Source organism: Amblyomma maculatum, chromosome 11, assembly GCF_055883805.1.
Source record: "Amblyomma maculatum isolate TAMU_Amacu chromosome 11, ASM5588380v1, whole genome shotgun sequence".
Classification (NCBI taxonomy): Eukaryota; Metazoa; Arthropoda; class Arachnida; order Ixodida; family Ixodidae; genus Amblyomma; species Amblyomma maculatum.
In genome coordinates, this window is record NC_139354.1 from 133,167,818 (window position 1) to 133,190,705 (window position 22,888).

Here is a 22,888-nt window from a genome sequence, read left to right on the forward strand (position 1 = left end):
ATACAGCTCTGTTCATTTCGGTGCATGAAACTAGCTGTGGCAATTGTGTCAACGTTTATTTCAGAAAAGAAGGCGCTCGATGGTGACTTCACCTCAGAATTCCAGTTTTCAACACGGTGGAAATTAGCGATGCATGCGGCTAATGCTGCCACTAATATGCTTAGGGTGACGTGGATCTACGATATGTGAAACCCAGGCCTTCAAATGTTTGCAGGATTAGCGATGTGAAAAAAGCGTGTACATGTCTGTTTTTGGGGCGTGCGATACGCAGCTTTGATTACTCGTATTTGAAAGACATTTTGATGGAACCTCATGACACTTCTACTTAGGGGGATTCTTCCACTGGGTGGAGTTCACCAACGAGCCATGCGTCTCTAGGAATGGTTTCAGCGGCATCTGCCTTACCAGCTCCGAATGCAACGTGCATGGAGGCTTAGCCATGGGTCGCTGTGCACAGGGTTACGGCGTTTGCTGCCAAGGTGCGTTAAAGGATTCTGCCAAAAAATAATACTACAAGACCGGGTATGCCCGCTTAATCCTGCGGTTCTAGCTGCGGCTATGGAGCTTAAGAATGTTGTTGCCTGTAGCCCACCGCATTTTGTGCGAAACGTGCCTTAATACTGCGGGCAAAATCAAGCACGTAGAAAACTCAGACAATTGGCATTAACATGCACTGAAAGGTTAATCAAGCGCAGTAAGATTTCCCAAGTACATAGAACAGGGCTTATTGCTATAGCGGCTATAGTGAAAGACGCGCACCATCAAAGAGAAAAAATAAAAAACACATTTATTCGTGTAGGCTTTCTTGTCGCTTCTCGGTATCAGATATTTTATTATGGTAATAGGTTTATTGTACACTTTATTTTATCCTTCCTTTTTATCGATTCGACTTCCTAAAGAGATCAGAATGAGTAGGACAGGAAAAACTAGGTTAATCGAATAGACACATTTTATCACTTTCTGATTACTATCCACGCTTCTATGAGCTAGACAAGAGTACTACATATAATTTATTGCCCAGATTTCTCTAAAAACAACACCACAGGTCGTAGTGCTCTGCTGCGAAATACTGTTGTTTGACCTCTGCTTAAACGTGGGAGCCTTTTAGCCGTGTGCACGATAAACGTCAAGCTCTGAAAAGGCTTTCAGCTGTGACAACGCACAACAAGCCTAAATGTAAGACACAGCTGCACAGAATATTTTTTTTTATTATTTTTTAGAGAGATCGTAATTCATCATCAACCGTCAATGCGGGAACTAGTAGTAATTTGGGGATCGCAAATTTTATCTATTATGTCGATTTCTAAATTAGTACCGCCTGTGGAGAGACTACGTTCCAGCAGCAAGTTGGCTCAATTTCCCCGCCCCCCTCCCCCACAATACTGTGGCTTTGTATTGCGCTCTTTTCGACATCTCTATTCTTTCGCCGTGCTTCTGTGTGGTTTACGCTCGCAGATACCTTGAAGCCTAATGCTTGACATGGTCGTATTTATGCTTTTCTGGTTTCTTTTTTCTTCTTGCAGTATCAAGAACTTGCGGGGAGACGATATTAAGAAACAACAGTTACTTCGTGGACCCTTTGTCTGTTGGCGGTTCACTAACTCCGGATCCAAACGGCTTGCTTTGCTCTGTGGCAGTTCAGAAGGTTGATTTTTCTCGTTTTGTTTTTAATAGAATCGGTGAATAGGTTGAGAAGGCATTGCAAAGTGTCCTCAGTGTTCTCAATACTTGCAGTGGTCAAAGCAGGAAACTCTGCGCAATTGAATTCCTCTATACGGCTTACCCTTCATTGTACACCAAATCCTTCACCTGCTTCTCTCCCAGCAATGCGCATACAGTTTAAGTGTAAGAAATGAAAAGACGTTGTATCCCTTCCAGACCACAGCAATAATACGGCTTTTCCTTAGTGCCTATTACACTCGGCTCAAACACGCGAGTATAGCCCTCTACGTGCCACAAGCGCGGCATAGTTTAAATGGAAAGCTTCGACGTCGATTCCAGCGATAAAAGTAAGTGGAGACCTAAATGACCAAATGGCACCGCACGCCAGTCACGTGATGTGGCTCTGCTCTTCGGATATTACAGTCTACGGATATTATAGTTCGACGAATTATATACTGCTTCCACTCCCAGAAAGAGGGCTTGAGCGGAATGTTTATTTGCAGCCCCATTTCGAAAGGCTAATAAATGACGTGTTTCGGGAAATCTGCGACTAAATTTGAAGGAAATTTTGAGATTAAAAGACGATCTCAGCAGCGCAGATCTACCACTGTGGCGGTATTAAATGCAGGAGAACATGGCTAGCTACTAAGCTCGTTACTATTTCCTATAAATTAACCTTTAACTGTAAATTTTGACCACTACATGAAAATAGATTGGTGCCAAAAGATACCCGCTTTCGAAAAGACCGCCTTCTAAGCACTGCCACCGACGCAAACAATCAATGGTACAAGTGTCACCTCGACAAGAGCCACCTCATGTAGCCTGTCCCGCATTATTATTATCTTTTATTTATCAAATTATATTTATTTCAGAGCTGTTAACCAGAAATACAAGTTATATTTAATTGCATGCTTCCTGACGCTCTCCAGAATGGTACATTTGTATCAACAAGACAATCTTCATATATAAAGAAGGGTATTCTCAATGACTAGTGATGGGCTGCCTAGAAACAACTAACGTAAAGAACTGTGGCGTCTTTCTGACTTGTGTACACATGGTTATGCGCAACCGTGATAAGGCGGCGCACATTAGGAGGCTTATCATTGCTTGCCACTATATATGGAAGCTTTTGCCACTCAATAGTCAGCTGGCTAGTCTGTGCCCGCTACGAAGCCGTGCCGTTCGCTTGACACGCGAAAGTTACTGATTTCGCAGCGTTGCGTGGACCAAAGTTCTGCATATCGTCGTCGCTTCATCTAGGATTGTTCTGAAGTCATGCTTCTTTCCCCATTAACGTCTCGCAACGCGCATCGCGCATGCATGTATGATTAAAACTGATTACTGCTACCGTACGATGTGCTGAGGCTACTACTACGCTCGACTGTTAACGTAGTCAGAGTTCAAATGTCTGGTCATCTTCAGGCAGAGCCAGGGGTATGCCAGCTGCGACTCAACCTGGAGCGCTTCGACATCATCGGTCCCGACGTGTCCCCTGCCTCCGGGGTATGCAGCCACGACGCCTTCCATGTCAGTGGACAAGATGACAACAGCCCTGTACCCCTCATCTGCGGTATCAACCATGGCCAACACGGTGGGTTTCCAGAAATATTTCAACGCGTTGTGCATACCCGTATATAGTTTCACGTTGTTTCGGCAGAAGCTTATTAGCAGCCTATTTTGAACTAAAGAATTAAAAGACGATGTGAAGAGATGGTGGAGCAGCAGCGGGGTGGCTGTTATACTTGGGGTCAAAAATTAGGTGGATGCTCAAGCTTCTACGTAAGAGCAGACGCCGAGTTTCGTTAACGCCACCTTCTCATTCCGCGAATAATTTTATATATTTTTAAGCTAGTTTGATAGAAATGAAGACGCAGTGTCGGTATGGTGTATTTTGGTTTATGAGGTTTAACTTCCCAAAGCGCACTCAGGCTATGAGACCCGTCGCTGTGGTGGGCTCCCGAAAATTCGACCATCAGGGGTTCTTTAACGTGCACTTCTCTTATTCTTCCTATCCCTAAACCTGGCAAAAACTCTCGACTTCCTAGTAATTTGCGTCCAATTGCACTGACTTCACATCTCTGTAAACTCATCGAGCGCCTGCTGCATAACCGGATTAGTCACTACATTGAATACGTCAGTCCTGGATTTCATCCAGCTCAAGCCGGCTTCCGCCCTAACCTTGGAACGCATGACTGCCTTTGGCTTTTGCGAAGAGTTATGAATAGAGCTCATCGTAAAACGCTACCTGACTATCTCCTGGCTGTCGATATACACAAAGCTTTTGGCAATGTTCGCCATGAGGTTATCCTGGAGGAACTCGCCAAACGCTTTCCTAGTAATCGTGCCCAAATCTGGATCCGCAATTTTTTGACATCTAGACCCATTCAGCTACATGGCAAAGCTCCGGGATGGGTGCCCAAAACCTATTACTTGGATAGGGGTGTACCTCAGGGCTCCATTCTCGGAACCATATTGTTCAACTTGGCCATGACACGCGTCGCCGAGAATCTGGAAATCAGCACAAGCGCAAGATTCGCTATATATGCCGATGATATTACCGTCTGGACTGAGGCAGCGGATTACGTAGACAAATATTCTATGGAGACTGAACTTCAGGCGGCCCTTCTTTGTCTTGAAGATACACTAACCAAAATTGGCCTCGAACTCGCACCACATAAAACAGAATTGATTAGTATCGACGGAAAACATAAAACCAGCCCCAGTATGCAGATCCATCTTCACATCGGAGGCAACACCATCACCTCCTCAAATGGGCAAATCCGCATTCTTAGCCTGCCCATAACAAGCTGCAACAGCCCCCAGAAATGGGTTCATCAGTTACAACGCCTTTGGCCAGCACTGCTACATACTATTCGTCGCCTGTCCAACCGGCACGGCGGTGCGCGGCAGCATGCCTGCCGTGCGATGGCCAGAGCAGCGGCGGTCGGAAAAATCCTCTATGGCACACCGGTCCTCCAACTGTCGAAGTCTGACTTCGCTAAGGTCGAACGCCTTCATCGCGCAACACTACGCACTATTACCGGTCTACCAAGCACACTCCTATAGCCGAACTTGAGCGTTTGGCCGCTCTTCCACCGCTCACTACCATCGTTACCGAGTCACAGACGCGTCATCGAATACGTTTAGAGAACACTGTCCAGGGGCATCGCCTGCTGGCCTGAGATGAACAGCGTAACGACAAAACACCAGCCCTATATGCATCACTTCCCCCTTGGGAGATGGCAGTACTCACACGCGTCCATCGCCGACCTATAAACCGCGATTTTGTCATTCCCCGGGAGCTCCTAGCTGCCCATCACCGACAAGAGCGAATCCCCGATACGACTGACATATACACCGACGCATCCATTACAAGCGAATTCGCATCTATGGCCTGGGTATGCGATGACAACCCTTCCCTTTCAGGCGCTTATGCCTGCCATCTACCTCAGGGTACCCCTTTTCACGCTGAACTCCTCGCGATTTGGGGAGCCTTGTCAGGAGTGCCTTGCACCGGAACTGGGTCACTACGTATTCTTACTGATTCCTTTGAAGCTTACAAGGAAATCGCTACTCCGGGTTCACAAGATGCAACAGCTACGGCTATACAGCGCCTCCTTAAACACCACCAACTCGCGACCAGAACTGTCGCTATTCACTGGACCCCAGGTCACTCGGACGAATCAGGGGGCAATGCGGCGGCACACGCCGCGGCTGCCTTGGCAGGTGGGATGTCCACATTTACTTCCCCACCCCCCTTGCTTCATCCTTATTCGACCTTGGGCGGGCAACTCACCCTTTCTCTTGCCCTTATGCACTATACTCGGACCAGTCTTCGTAGCCTCAGTCAGCATCGCATGCAGGTAGCCACACCCGACCCACCTTTTACGAGAAGAACCCACCTCACCCGAAGTCAAGAAGTCTTTTTGAATAAGCTCATCGCCCATGCGGCTTACACGCCACGTATTATGGCCCGCTGGCGTCAGTATAAGGAGAAAATGATTACGTGCCCCCACTGTACGACTCCAACCTGCGGTGGCATATCTCATTTACTTTGGGAATGCCCTGCTTTTTCTACTGCACGCCCCGAGATCGAACCCTACCGCCTGAACTACCGTTCCCTTCTAGAAACTGATGCTAACACACAGATGATATTTGCCAAGTATGGCTCGCTTAGTGGCCTGGTTAGAGCAATGTGATACGAGTGACGACCTAAACAATGAAGATTATGTCTACTCCCCTTTATCCCCATCCATGGCCATGAGCCTTCCCATTCAATAAAGAACATTCAATCAATCAATCAATCGCACATCATACGGGCGCCTAGGTTTTCGCCTCCAACGAAAAGAGGCCACCGCCGCGTGCATTCGATCTCGCATTTTCGGGCGAACTAATCGAGTGCCCTAACCACTACGCCACCGCGGCAGGGCTCAGTATTGGCCTCATCGCATTTGACAATGCATTTAGCTTATTCCACAAAAAATTTACATAATAAATCGAAATCATTACTATACTATGTCGGCAAATTCCCGAGTACAAAACGTCTCTACAGTCTTGTGTTCTCGTAAGAGTTAGGAGTTAGGATCCGTTCCTGACCCACGTTTCCGATTCGCAAGTTCTCCGTCAGCGAACACGCGCTCTCATTCCTCCATGTTCGCACCCTCTCCCCCGTAGTCTTACTCGGCAGGAGGAGGTGACAGTGCGCCCCGCCGGGGTGGTGCAGTGGTAAGACGCCCGACTACAGTGCCGGAGTACCAGGGTTCGAACCCGACCTCGGCGGCTGCGTTTCGATGGAGGCGAAACGAAGAGGCGTCGTGTGCTGTGCGATGTCAGCGCACGTTAAAGATCCCCAGGTGGTCGAAATTGCTCCTCCGTAGCCCTCCACTACGGCTCCTCTTTCTCTCTCTCCACTTTCACTCCCATCTTCCTCCCTTCCCTTACGGCGTGGTTGCGGTGTCCACAGAAATTAAGTGAGACAGTTATTGCGCCTTTCCCTTCCTATAAATAAATCAGTGACAGTGTGCCGGATCCGGGAAGGGGCGGCTCTGACCCCATCTGTTCGACATCGATGGCGGGAAAAAGATCTAGCAGTGACTGGCAGGTGCCCTCACTGTGAGACTCCACCTTAAGTCTGCGATGTGCGTCACTTGTTGTGGACATGTCCATCAACGACTAATATTAGGCAACGGATAATCATGAAGGTGGGCCTGCGGTGGAATCGCGATAGTGATTATGAGAAATGGACAATGAACAATCGCTATACTGCCAACCTTCTTGAATACATAAGCGCAAGGGCTTCACTCCTTCTTTTAACTTTCTATCTTCTGCATCCCATTCCCCCTTTCTCAACTTATGCCTCGTGGCAAACTCTTCGAAAAAAAAAAGTTAGGATCAAACAAGTGGTTGTAGTCAAGATAAGATGGCGCGAGGATGCTAAACAAAAATTATCTCAATAAAATGATTAGTTATTTATTCGAGATAAAAAATGTAAAAAATAAAATCAATCAGACGTCGAAATAGCCGTACGAATAATGTGGACATCTAGGGGATGTGGCATCACGTCAACATAGAGTGGATGTGTCTCTGCCTAATGAGCCAAATAAATGTGTGATAGCGATCAGAAGTTCGTTATTTGTGTCAGTTCATCAAATATAAATAATAATCAGGGGTTAAGAGAGCAAAACGACCAAACAAATAGCAAAAGTGACGTCACAACGATGCGGTTGCCAAGGGGACCACCGCCGGTGACGTCATCGCGCAGCATAGCACGCGTGACGTCATTGAGGCCCAGCGGCGCCCCTCTCTACCCCACAAAGGAGGTCGTTAACTGCCACCGTACGTCACGTCGCATCTGGCAACGCGCGACGTCATGACGTCCGGTGGCGCTCCTCTCCTACGCTAGTCGCTCTTTCACCGCCGGCGCTTTAATGACGCGTTGCTTGTGTGCTGAGTGGACAGGAGGAGGAGGAAGAACATTTATTTCCGCCGAATATGGTGCAGCAGCCACCTACGTGTCCGCACGCAGGCGTCCGAGGAGGCAGTCTGTCACACCGCGGCCAGAGGACACCCGGCCTCGTCTAGGAGAAGAAGTTTTCAGCTTCGGCCGCCAGGCGGACGGCGAATCGCTGTGTTTTTTCGTCGGAGCTTCTTAGCGTGGTCTCCCATTCATCGCTAGTTTTAATCGCGTTGCGCCCTGGAGCACGAACGCATCTCCATATTATATGATCTAATGTTGCCACGTGGCCGCAAAATTTACAAATTTCGGTTTCTGCACCGTCCCTCTTCCGCCCTCTGGCACCCGTCCAACTCCTCCACAGGGGCGAAAAGAAATTTCGAGCTTGGAGTCTTCTCCAGTCGTACGATTCCTTTTTACTCAGGGATCTAACCGGTGGCGGATATATCCTCCGGTCTTTCTTCAAGTTGTCGGTTACATCCCTAAAGGTACCTATATATTCTTTGGTTTTAGATGTTGTGGAGGCGTCCGCAGCACCCCGAGGTAGCGAGGAGCGGGCGAGCATGTGGGCAGCCTCGTTGCCGGCGAGACCGGCGTGTGCTGGGGTCCAGATTATGGTCACGCTTTCGGCGAGAGACGACTCGTTCAGAAGTTTTGCAGCACGATTGCTGACTCTACCCTTGCTAAAATTTCTAACCGCCGCTCTGCTATCGCTGATGACCTGTTTCACGCCTGGTCGTGCAATGGCAATGGCTATTGCAATCTCCTCCCCCTCTACCGGCGGTAGATCTCGATTTCTTTCTATTCCTGTGGCGATCCCAGTGTCCAATAGGGCGACCGAGGTTACGTCGCCTTCTTTCCCGATCGCTGCATCGGTGTACGCGACCGATCCCGGCGGGAGTTTGTCCAATTTGTTAGCGAGGTGCTTAGCTCTGCTTTTCCTCCTCCCCTCGTCGTGTACGGGGTGCATGTTCTTCGGTATAGGCGAGACGTATAGATGCTTTCTGATTTCTCGATCTATGCTTTCTCTGACACTTTCGCCTTCCCCGGGCGCTAGTAGGTTTACCCAATGGACGATTTGCCTACCCGCCGCCGTTCCTGCGAGTCGCTCTCTCTGGGACAGCCTGACCGCCGCAGCCAGCTCTTTCCACTCATTATGCAACCCCATTTTTTCTAGAATGTCGTTAGAAGTAGTTATGGGGAGTCCTAGAGCGCACTTCGTGCATCTCCTAATTATGGTGTTTAATTTGTGTTCTTCGTCTTGTTGATATTTAGGAATGGAGTCGCGTAGCACATTCTGCTCGTGACAAAAGCTTGTACGAGTCTGAGTCTACTAGACTCCGTGAGACCACTCCTTCTGCTGGACGTCTTCTTAAATACTCTGACTACGAGCTCCGCCTGATCTTTTAATTTCTTAATCAGGCTTTTGTTACTACCCTTGCGGTTGATAATCATACCTAATATTCTAATTTCATCTACTTTCCGGACTTCGTTTCTGTTGACTTTAATTTTGATATCTGGAGTTATCTTCCCACTACTGCTGGTCATTACCAGGAGCTCCGATTTTTCTGGCGAACAGCATAGACCTACGTCCTCTGCGTGATAGCTGATTATATTTGCTGCCTCTTGGAGCCTGGATGTGATGTACGAGTCGTTCCCTTCGCACATCCAGACGGTCACATCGTCCGCGTAGATGCTTAGTTTTAAGTCATCGAGATGGCCAAGCTTACTGGGGAGCTTCCTCATTACGATGTTAAAAAGGAAAGGTGAGAGCGCAGCCCCCTGCGGAGTGCCTCTGTTACCCAGCGGGAACTCCTCTGAACATAAGCCCTGAAAGCTGATGATCGCCGTCCTGTCTCGCAGGAATGATCTAATGTAGTTGTAGGTTCTTTCGCCTACTCTAAGCTCAGCGAGCCCGTCGAGAATGGCGTCGTGACTGACGTTGTCAAAAGCTTTCTTTAGGTCTAAGCCTAGAATAGCTTTCGTATTTTTTTTCCTGAAGTCTCTGATAACATCGTTATGTAGTCTGAGCGTGGTATCTTGCGTACAAAGGCCGGGCCTGAATCCGACCAATTCAGCCGGCCACGCATCATTCTCTTCGGTGTATTTGGTTAGCCTCCTCTGAATAACTTTCTCAAGTAGTTTGCCTACGCAGGATGTTAGTGATATTGGGCGGAGATTCTCCAAGCCCGGTGGTTTTCCCTGCTTGTGGATTAGGGTGATCTTAGCCCTCTTCCACTCTTGGGGTACTTGACCATTTTCCCACACCTGATTTAAATATTTGGTTAGGGCATTGATCGATTCGTCGTCCAGATTTGCGTGCATCTTGTTATTAACGAGGTCCGGCCCGGGGGCCGAGCGTCTTTTTAGGCCGTGCAGCTCCGCTATGACTTCTGCCACTGTTATGGACGCGTCAAGCTCGCTGTTCGCCGGTCCGTTGTAATCTCTGTAATGCACTGTGGCGGGGGGAGCTACGTACATGGACTTGAGCTTGTTAATGAGCTGTTTGTCCGTACCCTTAAAGTTATACCTCGCCTTGACCTGTTCTATATTGGCGACCGTTTTGGACTTAGTCGGGTCTATCAGGAACCTGAGCAGTTGCCACGTCTTGGCCCCATTCATGGTGCCCTCCATCTCGTCGCATTTGTTATCCCAACGTTGCGACTGCAGTTTCCGGGCGTATTTTTCTATTTCGACGTTGTGTCTGGCTATCTCTCTCCTGAGATTGCGGTTCCACTTTTGCTTTTCGAGCTTCTTCGTTAGCTCTTCTTTCTTTTTGAACATGCCGAATAGCCTGCTATCCATCGCCTCAGGCAGAGCTTCGCCTTTAATTTCTTCGGTGGCCTCGTTGACATGGGTAATTAATTGGGCGGCCCAATTTTGAATGCACTCTATATCTCCAATTTCTTCCCGTTCTCTGATCTGTCTGAATTTATCCCAATCCACTTGGGTTTCCGTCCGACACACAGCGCGCTTAACGCTCACTTTCCTACTTAGTTCTACCTCTAGCACGTAGTGGTCGCTACCTAGATCCTGATGCTTGTTCGTCCACTTGACTATGCCAGTTCTATGGCAGAGAGTCAAGTCCGGGTTTGTGTCCGCTGACACACTGTTGCCCACCCTCGTCGGGCATCTAATGTCGTTAGCGATGTAGAGGTTTAACTCAGTGATATCTTCCAACAGCGTTTGACCCTTCGGGCTGCTGGTCGTGTAACCCCATTCTCGATGTCTGGCATTAAAATCGCCGGCTATTATTAGTGGGTTCTTACCTGCCAGGCTAATCGCTCTCTTAAATATGGGGCCAAACCTCGCCTTCGTGCACTTCGGGGAGCTGTACACATTGAGTAGAAATATGCTGCCTCTGTTCTTTTTACCGGTCAGGATTTCCACAAAGACCGTTTCGGTCTCCCTGTTACCTACTTCGTCTTGGACGACGGCGACGTTGTTTTTGACGTACGTCACGACCTGTGTTTTACTTCCCTTCCCGCTATCGTAGCTTTTGTACCCCGAAAGCTTCCATACACCTCGCGTTTCCTGCAGAGCCATTGCCAAAGGCTGTGTGTTCTGGCTAGCTACGTACTGTTGCAAGAGCCATCGCTTCATTGACAACGACCGGCAATTCCATTTTCAAATTTTAGAAGTTTTGGGATCCATTATGATTTTGATATTGTATACCCGATACGTTGCAAAGGGCTTGAAGCATCTTTTCTAGCACTCCAAATCTCGCCTCAAGTTTCTTATTCAGGTTCAATCCGAAGTCTATGATTTCATCCTTGACTAATTTTCTAAAAGCCACGTGCTTTCTGGCTTGTCCAATTACACTAGTGTCGTCTGATTTACGTTTCGCGGGTCTAGCCTGATCGATATTCATTTCATGTGAGTCGTCACTCTCCCTGCCACAATTGCTCTCGCTTGCCCCACCGGGGCCCCGTATGACAGGCAGCCTGAGCATCGGAGGTGCCGGTGCAGGTGTAGCTTTTGCCTCTTTTAACTCTTTAATTACCTCGACTAAGGATTTGAGGGTTTCTTTAATCTCTTTGATGTCTTCTTTAATGATTCTGATTTCTTTGCTATGCTCGGCTTGAGTCTGTTGTAATTCCGGAAGTTCCAAGTTTTTTTTTTGGAGACCCCGCTAGCAAAGCTGACCGACTTACCGCCTGCGTTAACTTCTTCATTCGTCTTTGCTTGTCCGGCCGGCGTCTCCCCGGGCTTCGGCCAGTGGTTCTTGTCGTCCTTGGGTGGCGGTGGTTGTGGCGGCCCCCTGTTCTTGCTCTTGGATCTGGGCTCATCTCTGGTGACGGATGCGCTGGAGTCTCTCGCACGGCCCGTTGTGCCCGCGGCGTCGCCTCTTCCTCTAGATCTGCCCCGGGTTTTCGTTGGCTCTTGCTGCTTGTTTTGAGCCTGGGTGGCTTTTTTCTCTGCTTGTCGGACTTTGAGAATGTGCGGGGTCCGGTACATGCTTCTGCAGCGGTTGTGCTTCAGGGGGTGGCAGCCGCCGCACAGTAGGCATTGCGGCTCGCAATTTTGTTCGTGCCCCTCCGGTGGATTAGGCATTCTGCACCCTCGGTATCGAGGGCTGGTGGGGTCCGGGCAGATGTCCGACCGACGTCCTAGATTGCCGCATGCGTAGCACACATCGAATTTCTTTTTGTAGAGGTTGCACCGGTATAGCAATCCGTTGAACCACACCTCTCTCGGGACTTCTTGGTCTTCGAAAATGATGAGCACGGTTTTAGACTTTTTCCCGAGCCTCCTCGCTCCAATGTAGCCAGGGTTATCTCTGAGTCCCTGCCGAATTTCCGCCTCCGTGACGTCCAGCGGAACGTCGTATATGACGCCCTTGCCGCCCTCCGGCATGGCCGCGTGAGCAGTTGCGTCTATCTCAACTGGCCCGATTTTTATGGTCGTAATTTGCTCGTACCGCTTCGCCCTGCCGAGCTCCGGGGTCATAATTAGTAGGGACTGATTATTCGGGTTGGCGATGAATCTGTCTTCTCCGTTCAGGTTGAGGCCTGCAGCCGTAACCAGGACCTGGCGCAGCTTCGATCCCGCTTTCCTTGTCAGCTGATCGGCGCCGCCGTGCGGTCGCAGCACTACGCGGAACATCTCCTTCGGTATTTTCGATCTGACCGTGCCTACGGATCTCTCGGCGAGTGACCTTCCTATCGCTTTTTGCCGCAATTTGGCGGCCTCGGTCCCTTCGCTCCCCTTCACGGGTGCCTCCTTCTTCGCTTGGGACGCTGCGTCGCATTCCTTCACATATCTGCCTCCTTGTCGGCGGAACCATGAAGTTTCTTCTAAGGCCTCAACCGCCTCCATATTTCCGTCCTTACTAGTGTCAGAGTTCGGCTGGTAGCTCTGATTTTCCTCGCCTTGCCAGTCCATGGCGTCCACGCTCCGAGGGTCTTCCCTTGAGGGCGGCTAGGCCGGACGCTTATTTGGGTTTGCTCGGTATGGTGGCTCCGCAAGGGACAAAGCAACAGAAGAGACGAAGAAAACGGGCTGTTCCGACTAGCATCTACCGCCCCCAGGAGCCGAGCAGCCTAGCGATTAGCGGCGCATGCTTTTTCAGTGGGCGTCACGTTGGACGCGGCACTAGCTTGAGAGAGCCTATAATACTACTGCTACTACTACTACTACTACTACTACTAAATAATAATAATAATAATAATAATAATAATAATAATAATAATAATAATAATAATAATAATAATAATAATAATACACTAATATGTTTCTGCTAATTACTACTATTATTATTATTATTATTATTATTATTATTATTATTATTATTATTATTATTATTATTATTATTATTATTATTATTAGTTGTAGTAGTAGTAGTATAGAGGAAGACTCGTTTCACGAAGTTGGCACTGAATTGTCTAGTTAACGGCCGAATTAACTGGCTAAATATTATCTTCGCAGTTTTAATTAATAATAATAATAATAATGATTGGTTCACAGGAAGGGAAAGGCGCAGTATCTGTCATACTTGTGTCTGTGGACACCAAGGGATGAAGGTGTCCACAGACACAAGTGTGACAGATACTGCGCCTTTCCCTTCCTGTGAACCAATTAATATTATTATCGTTAATAATTAAAACTGGGATGATAATATTTAGTCAGTTAATTTGGCCCTTACCTACAGAGAATTCAGTGCCAACTTAGTGAAACGAGTCTTCCTCTATACTACTACTACTACTACTACTACTACTACTACTACTAATAATAATAATATTAATAATAATAATAATAGTAGTAGTAGTAGTAGTAGTAGTAGTAGTAATAGTAGTAGTAGTAGTAGTAGTATTAGTAAAAGTGGTAGTAGTAGTATAGGCTTTCTCAAGCTAGTGCCGCGTCCAACATGACGCCCATTGAAAAAGCATGCGCCGCTAATCGCCAGGCTGCTCCGCTCCTAGGGGCGGGAGTTGCTAGTCGGAACAGCCCGCTTTCTTCGTCTCTTCTGTCGTTTTGCCCCTTGCGGAGCCACCGTACCGAGCAAACCCAAATACGCAGGCCGGACGCTAGGCTCGGACGCTAGGCTTAACTTGGTGGCGTTGTCGCTCCGAACTTCAAAGTAGCGTAAAGACCAAATTGGTGGTCCCACCTTTTAGAGAGTTGGTTCCACTTGATCCTCGGGACTTCCGAAAATTGGTCCGAAGTGAGATGTTGCTGGGTGCACCCAAAAGCCGCCGAAAAAGGCCATTAACAGCAGAGCTCGACGTGGCAGCGTCTTCACTCCTCGGCGCCCCCTGGCGGACCCTCCTGAGTGGACAGGTGGTAACAACTTTTATTGCCACGAAATGAAAGGAATTATTTCGGGCTGGGGCGAGTCTAGGGTGGCCTCCAGTCGGGAGCGACCTCTTGAGCTCGCGTGACGAGGGCCAGTTGCGTAGTTTTCCTTGGGCTGGCCAACAGCTTGTCCCATTCCTCCGCTGAGGGAGCTGGCAAGAGTGTCTTTGGAGGGGGATTGCTGGCGCATTCCCACAGTATATGGTCTTGAGTGGCCTGCGTCCCGTCACCGCAGTGCCGGCATGCAGGGTTGAATTCTCCGTTTGTAATTAACGATAGTCGGTAGGGGCTAAGAATGGCCTTTGTTTGTAGGCGTCTGAGTGTCGTGGCTTGCGCCCGGTCGAGGTCGGGGTGAGGGGCGGGGTACGTGCATCTTAGCTCGCGATAAAAGTTTGTTACCTCCGCGTATGTGCGCGGTGCCTCCACAGGCGCGTCCGTTCCCGATAGATCTCCCGTCTCCCGGTTGGTTAAGCCTCGGGCTAGACGGTCGACCCCTTCGTTTCCGGAGTTACCCGCGTGAGCCGGAACCCATACGAGATTGATGTTGTGATTGAGAGATCGGTTGCGCAGAATTCGCGCCGCGAGTGCGCTTACAGAATTTTTGGCGAAATTTTGAACGGCGCTTTTTGAGTCGCTTAGAATAGTTTTGGTGTGGGGATCCGCGATGGCCAGTGCGATAGCTACTTCCTCTGCCTCGCATATGGAGCTAGCATGAAATGTTATAGCGTTAATGAAGGTTGACTTTGGAGTGGCCATACATGCCACGTATGCTCCGTTTTTGATGTGCTGAGCTGCATCCACGTACACTGCTTGTGGATCGTCCTCGTACTGTTTTTCAAGGGTCTGTGCCCTTGTCTTCCTGCGGGCATCATGTCTACCTGGTAGCATGTTTTTGGCTATTGGTTTAACAACTAGTCTACTAGTTATGTCAGCCGATAAATGGGATGTTGCGCACACCTCCTCAGTGGGGTGGATGTGGAGCTTGTCGAGAATTACGCGTCCCGCAAGGCTGCGTGACAGGCGGGTCACTTGTGCTGTCTTATGGGCTTCAATTAGTTCAGATAGTGTGTTAAAAATTCCTAACTGCAGTAGTCGATCTGAGTTAGCGTATACTGGTAAGCTAAGGGCCGCTTTGTATGCTGTTCTAATTATGCTATTAAGTGCATGTTCGTCCCTACGACGCAGATGATAGTACGGGCAAGCGTACATGATTCTGCTTATCATAAAGGCTTGGATAATCCTGCACAGGTCGGCTTCTCTCATACCCCTGCGACGTGTGGCAATGCGTCTCACCAGCCCACCTATCTGGTGCGCCGTGACGCGTAGCCGGCGTATAGCTTCTGTGTTCTGCGTATTATTCTGAATCAACATTCCGAGAACTCTGATCGTGGCTACCGGGGGTATCGGATGGTTGTCAATGTGTAACTGGATAGGTTCTCGGGAATCTGGCTTTACCTGTGAAGCTTGTTTGTTCCTTATAACTAATAGTTCTGATTTAGCCGGTGAACAGGTAAGGCCGTTTTCCTGCACATAAGACTGTACCGTGTCGATAGCTCGTTGTAATGAATCTGCAATATCTCCATCGGAGCCAGAATTGGTCCATATGGTGATGTCGTCGGCGTATATGGAATGATGTATGTGTGGGATATCATCTAACAGACGCGGGAGGCCGCTCATAACGATGTTGAAGAGAAAAGGTGAAAGTACGGCGCCTTGCGGTGTTCCTCTCGTCCCTAGTGTAATTTTGTCGCTAACTTTGTCAACGAAATGGAGCGTAGCCGTACGCGCATTCAGAAAGGCAGCGATGTAGTCGTATGTCCGTTTGCCTACGTGTAACTGTGAGAGGTGATTGAGGATGGAAGCGTGTGACACATTGTCGAAGGCCTTACTCACATCGAGTCCCAGGATGGTTCGCGTGGCTCTTATGCGATTTGTATCTAGAATGTCTTGTTGAATTTGCCACATAATGTCCTGAGTCGAAAGACCTGCTCGAAACCCAATCATGGACGGGGGAAACGTGCCTTCCGCATCGGTGTGCATAAGGAGCCTGTTTAAGACAACGTGTTCCATTACCTTCCCGAGACATGACGTTAGCGAGATTGGGCGGAGGTTCCCCATCTCGAGTCTTTTGCCCGGTTTAGGTATGAAAATAATTTTAGCGTGCTTCCATTCCTCAGGGACGCTGCCCTCTGTCCAGTACCTGTTGAAGAGGTCCGTAAGAGCCTCTACTGCTGGTCTTCTAAATTGCGCAACATCTTATTGGTGATGCAATCTTCCCCCGGTGCCGAGGTGGTGTTAATTTTGTTAAGAGCAGCCCTAATCTCTGCTACGGTAAAGACGCTATCCATGCGAGGATTATCCAATCCTGAGTACCCATCTGGCGTGGGTATATCCTGGGAGGTGTTAATGTATTTATCTTTTAAAGTGGTCATGAGCTCTTCGTCGGTGCCTTGGAAAGATTGCGAGATCCTATGTAGGTTCTTGTGGGAATCTGCCTTAGTTCTCGTAGGGTCCAGTAAATGTCTAAGTAAAAACCACGTGTTCTTGTTGCCCAGTTGCCCATTAAGGCGGTCGCAAGTCTGATGCCACTGTTCTCGGCTAAGTTCCCACGAGTAAGCCTCGATTTCCTTTTCAAGCCGGGTTAGCCGAATTTTTAAACGTCGGTTATGCTTATTTTTACGCCATCGAGCATGGATACTTCCTTGTGCTTCAATCATGTGCACTAGCTTAGCGTCCGGACTGGGGCTGCTGTCCTCAAGGGCAACAGTTTTTGAAGTGTTTGCGGCGTCTTGCAACAGACGCTCCGTCCATTGTCTTAAATCTACTATACTTTCCGCTGGCCTTTGCGAGCGGACATATCTAAAGGCGTCCCAGTTCGTGTGCTTCACTTCCTGGCGACGCATTTTGCAATGCGTAGCTCGGAAAGTGGTACATAGTACATAGTGGTCGCTTCCTATGTTTGTATTTAGGTTTTCCGTTGGAGCAAACGGTACCAAGGAAACTGGACAAACATTAGGAAATAGACACAGAGATAAGGGGAGAAAAAAAAACAGATGTAAATGGGGGCAAAGGTTGCGATGAGACGTAAAGAGGGGCGCGAGTGTCAAGCAGGCGTGACTTCTTTTTCATTCCTCCAATGCAGATTCTGCAGCGCCCTTGGCACTGTTTCTATTTGACTCCACATTTACGGAAACGAAGGAGAAATATCTCATTTTCTGTTAAAATAATTTTAAATTGGTTCACAGGAAGGGAAAGGTGCAGTAACTGTCACACTTGCTCTGTGGACACCCGAACCGCGCCGTAAGGGAAGGGATGAAGGTGGGAATGAAAGTGGAAAGACAGAAAGGGGAGCCGTAGTGGAGGGCTACGGAGTAATTTCGACCACCTGGGGATCTTTAACGTGCGCTGACATCGCACAGCACACGGACGCCACTTCGTTTCGCCTCCATCGAAACGCAGCCGCCGCGGTCGGGTTCGAACCCGGGAACTCTGGCACAGTAGTCGGGCGTCTTACCACTGCACCACCCCGGCGGAGCCATTTTCTGAGGGCAAGTAAACTTTTCAGAGGTGCATATTTCGCTGAGCAAAATCGTATCACCAACTAGGCTCCAACGTTTCTAGAAGATTGATGTTAAATAGGACACGAAATGATATTGCAACCCCCTGAACGCAGCACAAGTACGCTTGAAAAAAAAAAGTGTTTTGCGAAATCTCGTGCATATTTTCTCTGACCCTCTTGTCTCGTATACTTTATGGCGAGTGCAGTAATACGGAAAGTTGAGCTAGTTGGTACATGATTGCAAATTACGAGCGCTGCGACGGAGAACAACAACGAGAGAGTAAAGACAAGGACAGGCGCCGAGTGCGCACACGGCGGTGTTGGGTTTACAGCCGAATGAGCTGTATACGTTCCGAGTGATAAAGCAGCTCTTTTCTCTTGATTCTATTGCGTAGCCATTGCTCGCCGTAACCAGTGATGACGGTCCTAACAACGTAATCAGGGTACCAGGTCAGTGTGAAAAACACAATGAAATTGAGAATAAAAAGGAAAGACCGTTCTAGCGCTGCGCCGGGCAGTATCTACAGACATTACTCATCATTATCACCACTTTCAATATCCAGACTGTCGGCCAAAGGCCTCTCCCAAGACTGCCATTCAAACTTGCCCTTCTTCTTTTTTAGCTAGCATCGCTTCGAATGCCACAGCTTATAAGCTGCTAAATAGTTTTGTTACTGTCAAATAAGAGGTAATAGAGTGAGTGACGCAATATTACAAATACAAAGCTTAAAGCAGGGACAAATTATTACAATGTGCAGTGAAGGAATTTCTTTCCTAATAAGCATTTTTCGCTCGCTCTAGAAGAAAAGCGGAAAATGTTCTGTTTTTGTCAGATGCAGCTAATTAACAGACATGCAGACGACAGTGCCGGAAACATATCTCAGCGCTTCAGCTCAATTTACGCTCTAGTAAAGTTTCTGTAAGCTCGTCCAAATAATTAGCTGTCTAATTCGTTTGTGGTGTGAAATTGAGATGTCCACTGTTTATCGAATACATTCTCTGAAAAAATCTCTACCTGTAAAACGTAGACGAACACCAGTAGCTCGGCTAGCCCTGTCACATACGTACATAGCATAAAAAGGCAGTAATGATTTTTTTCCCTCGTCTTATAGTCATTTAATACGTTAAGACATATATTGCACAAATGGGAACTTCAATCCGATTAGACGCGAAGTTTTAGCTAGCGCACCTTACTGGCCTTCCCTTTGCAGTATACGTCGGTGTGGGCCAGTCCAGCGGACCGGTCAGATTGTCCATGTTTCTGGCTCCTAACTCAACGCAGCGAAGCTGGAGGATTAGAGTCATCCAGATACCTTGCGGCAGCCAGCGAGTCGGTAAGTTGACCATAGGGACGCTCAAATTAATATCTTTTTTTTTTTGTTGTATAAACGTAGACTGCAAAGGGCGTCTTCACACTGTTCGGATTCGCTACATTTGGGAATTTAAACTCGTGAATACAAGGGGGACAGCCCGTTGTAGCGACTCCAAGTTAAGTGGAGCTCTTACATACTTTTATTAGCCGATTAACAGGGTCGTTGAGTAACTCAGGGCATTTTTGGTGCTGCTGCGGCCAAAATTATTCGAGTATGATTTTGTCCATTTGTTTATTTATTTCAAGGTATGGTGAATACTACCGTACCAACGAAAAATATACCACACATGAGGGCCACTTGAATAAAGAACTCACTGGACCCATAGTCAAAACTTGTAAAAAGCTAAGCAATAGATATCTAAGCAATGCCAAACATGCCCATGGTCTGGAACAATAGAAAATAAATGTCACGCCTTTGCTTTGTTCCTCGAAGCTCCTTCTGGCTGCCTGCAATACCACGAAGACCCGACAGGCGTCATCTCAAGCTTCAACTACGCCAGCAGCGACAGTACATACCCTGCAAGCGCAATTGGTCGTCTGGAACAGGGTTACCCCAACCTCCAGCGGTACTCCATCTGTTTTCGACTGGCGGCAGGCACCTGTTCGCTCCGCCTGTCCAAAGCCGGCCCATTCGGCGTGCACGCCGCGCCCGTGCAACCGGTTGTTGGCCAAGCTGGCCAACAAAGGGCTGTTGTGAATCGTTGCGAAGAGTTCCGCTTCCGGTCGCCGCTCCAGGCCGATTTCCTGATGCTGGGAGTAGAATCCTTCTGCGGAGGCGATTTTCCCGACTCCTTCGACACCGGTGAGACTTCATTTCCTTCTACAGCAAGAACAAAGGTTTTCTGCTACTTGAATATAATTTGTTAAGGTCATACATTTCAACACAACGGCGCAGGACCAAAGAAAGAAAGAGGAAGAGAAGGAAAACGAACACCGTTGCTTTCTTCATACCACCTAGGCTAAAAACTAACTCTACTACTTATGCTTTGTTGTTGTATAAGTTGTATAAGATGTGCTTGTGCTGGATAATGAATACAACACTCCGAAATTACCAGAAACGTGAAGAGGGTGCTTTCCTTTATCGGGACCAAAATTTAAAGTGACAAAATTTCCCACCAAGGAAAGAGAACTAAATCCAGTGCACGTGAATGTAAAATTTTATCTTGCTCTGATAAATGCAATTGGGCTAAAAAGTGTGCGCAGAGGCATCGGCGAGCTGCTACGCAGTTTGTTCTCGCAGCTCCGCCAACGACGTTTTCTCTCGGCTTGCTGTTTAAACGTGTTGGCGATCCTTTTTCTTTCGTCACCTCCCCCCCCCCCCCAACACACACACACACACAACGCGGCCATCTGCTTTTTTGGTGGCGTGCATCGGATGTCTCACTCGCATTGCTCATCTGACGCAGGCCTTCAACAGTGAGTTTTCTACACAGCCCCTAGGGATGGAGGAGGGGGGGTAAATACACCTCCTTGCTTTGCTTTATGTGCCCCCTTATTTCGTAATAACTATTGTTTTACACGCGACGGAACATTTTGCACCACCAGAAAGTGTCTGTGCTTGCGCACAGTCAACCAGTTCCTTGTGTGTAGAAGCCGTAAATTCATTTCTAGATGCGTCATGGTAGGAAGAGGGAACGGAGTGGAAATGAAAAAAATTGCAATAAATTCAGGGAGGGTGCGCTTGCTCAGAATATTACAGTATATTTAAGACATAAAACTGCCGAGAGGCCTTAAAACTAGTCACAATTCAGTCGACATGATACGTGTCACCATATGCTACGGAGGCTTTCTGCTTTTGTGAAACACTAGGCATAATACATCAAGTAACGTTAAAGAACGAAAAACTAAATGGGTTGAAGTTCAAGAATATAGGATCCTTCACGTCTTCCAAAATAACGTTTGGTAAATAACGGGATAAATCCGTAGTTCCGGAACTAAGGTGAAATCTGGCCACTATATTTTCCTTGCAGCCCCTAATTAGCTTGAAGAAAGCAGTTGCCCATGAACACGACTTGCTCAAGATATTTGTTTTTGTTTTCGTGTTACTCTGTTTCAAAAACAAGAAGTCATTCCAAAGTGTATCACATCAAGACATAAGCAGAGATAAAGAAAGCAACTTTCGTTTCCGCAACCCATCTTCAAGCTGGCTACGAGCAGGGGTTGCATTTGTTGCCTCAAAAATGCTCCATCTGTGTCTTGTGCGACATATCATATTAAAAGCAGCAGCTGATACGTTTTAGGCATAGGTCGCATTAGCATAAAGGCATCCAAAGGTCTACACGTTTCCCGGTCATGTTGCGGCTCTGGGCGTTTTAGGTTTTAGGGGAAATGTCAAGCTATACGTTTATAAACGTTTCTAGCCTAGTATGACCTCTACCTCGCATGAACCATGTTTGTTAGGGCAGAAGGCATGATGTGAAAAATAGCGCAGGCTTTGGAGCATAAATAACGTTTCTCGGGCGCATGTATAGGATTTATATACGTATCTTAGACGCACATATAAAGGGATTATATATTTAATTGGGGAATGTTACTGAATGTAGGTCAATTTATGTAGTTTTCTTTTCGTCCATAGGCACATTGAGCGCTCTTGTAAAAGCATAGTAAGAAATAATTCGCTTTGCTTTCTTTGTAACTTTGCGCTTTTCCCTCCTTTTTTTAGTGGACACTGGAGCAGCTGTTATCACTTTTGTATCGAATGGAACGCACAAGCCGGAACACCCTGGCTTTAGACTGCGCTACCAAATGGTTCCATGTGGTAAGCTCTGCTTCATATCGCGCGTTGCCCACAAGTTTACCTTCGGCGTTCTGGGCCGAGTACTTCGTACTTGTTGCTGATATCAATAATTTTGTTGTCACATTTCGAAAAGGAAAAGTATATGTTAGCTTTTCTAAATAACATTCAACTTCATGAAAACAAAAATCTCTCGAACAAAATTCATCATCATCATCATCATCAGCAGCAGCAGCCTGACTATACCCACTGCTGGGCGAAGGCCTCTCCCATATTTCTCCACTTAACCCGGTTCTGTGCTAGCTGCATCCACTTGACCCCCGCGAACTTCTTAACCTCATCCGCACATCTAATTTTCTGCCGCCCCCAGCTACGCTTTCCTTCTCTTGGAATCCAGGTTGTTACCTAAACGACCATCGGTTATCCATCGGTTAGCGGTGAGGGGGAGGGCAGAAGAATACAGGATCTCGCTACAGAATAGATATTCAACTCTAACCGAGGATGGCGACATTACTTTAGAAGCAATGAACAATAATTTCGGAGATATCATTACTGAGTGTGCTGTAGAAGTAGGCGGTAGGATAGTTAGAGAGGATACCGGTAAGCTGTCTAAAGAGACGAAAGATTTGCTTAAGAAACGCCAGAGTATGAAAGCTTCCAATCCAACACACCAGATCGATTTGGCCGAGATATCAAAGCTAATCAATACGCGCAAGGTGGCCGATATATGAAAGTATAACATGGAGAAAACTGAGCATGCTGTAAAGAACAGGGGAAGCCTTAAAGCGGTATAGAAGAAATTGGGCATAGGCA

The 22,888-nt window shown here is 47.7% G+C and overlaps 1 protein-coding gene across 1 annotated transcript in view; it reads left to right on the forward strand.

Annotated features, from left to right (window-relative positions):
* The window catches only part of LOC146174999 (uncharacterized), a 28,461-nt gene that overhangs the window by 3,486 nt on the left and 2,087 nt on the right, over positions 1 to 22,888 (forward strand). Inside the window, exons 3-8 of the mRNA XM_084585501.1 lie at positions 330 to 479; positions 1,524 to 1,645; positions 3,085 to 3,253; positions 19,181 to 19,303; positions 19,775 to 20,143; positions 22,004 to 22,099. Coding sequence (XP_084441627.1) covers positions 330 to 479; positions 1,524 to 1,645; positions 3,085 to 3,253; positions 19,181 to 19,303; positions 19,775 to 20,143; positions 22,004 to 22,099 — 1,029 coding nt within the window. The remainder of the gene's footprint in view (positions 1 to 329; positions 480 to 1,523; positions 1,646 to 3,084; positions 3,254 to 19,180; positions 19,304 to 19,774; positions 20,144 to 22,003; positions 22,100 to 22,888) is intronic.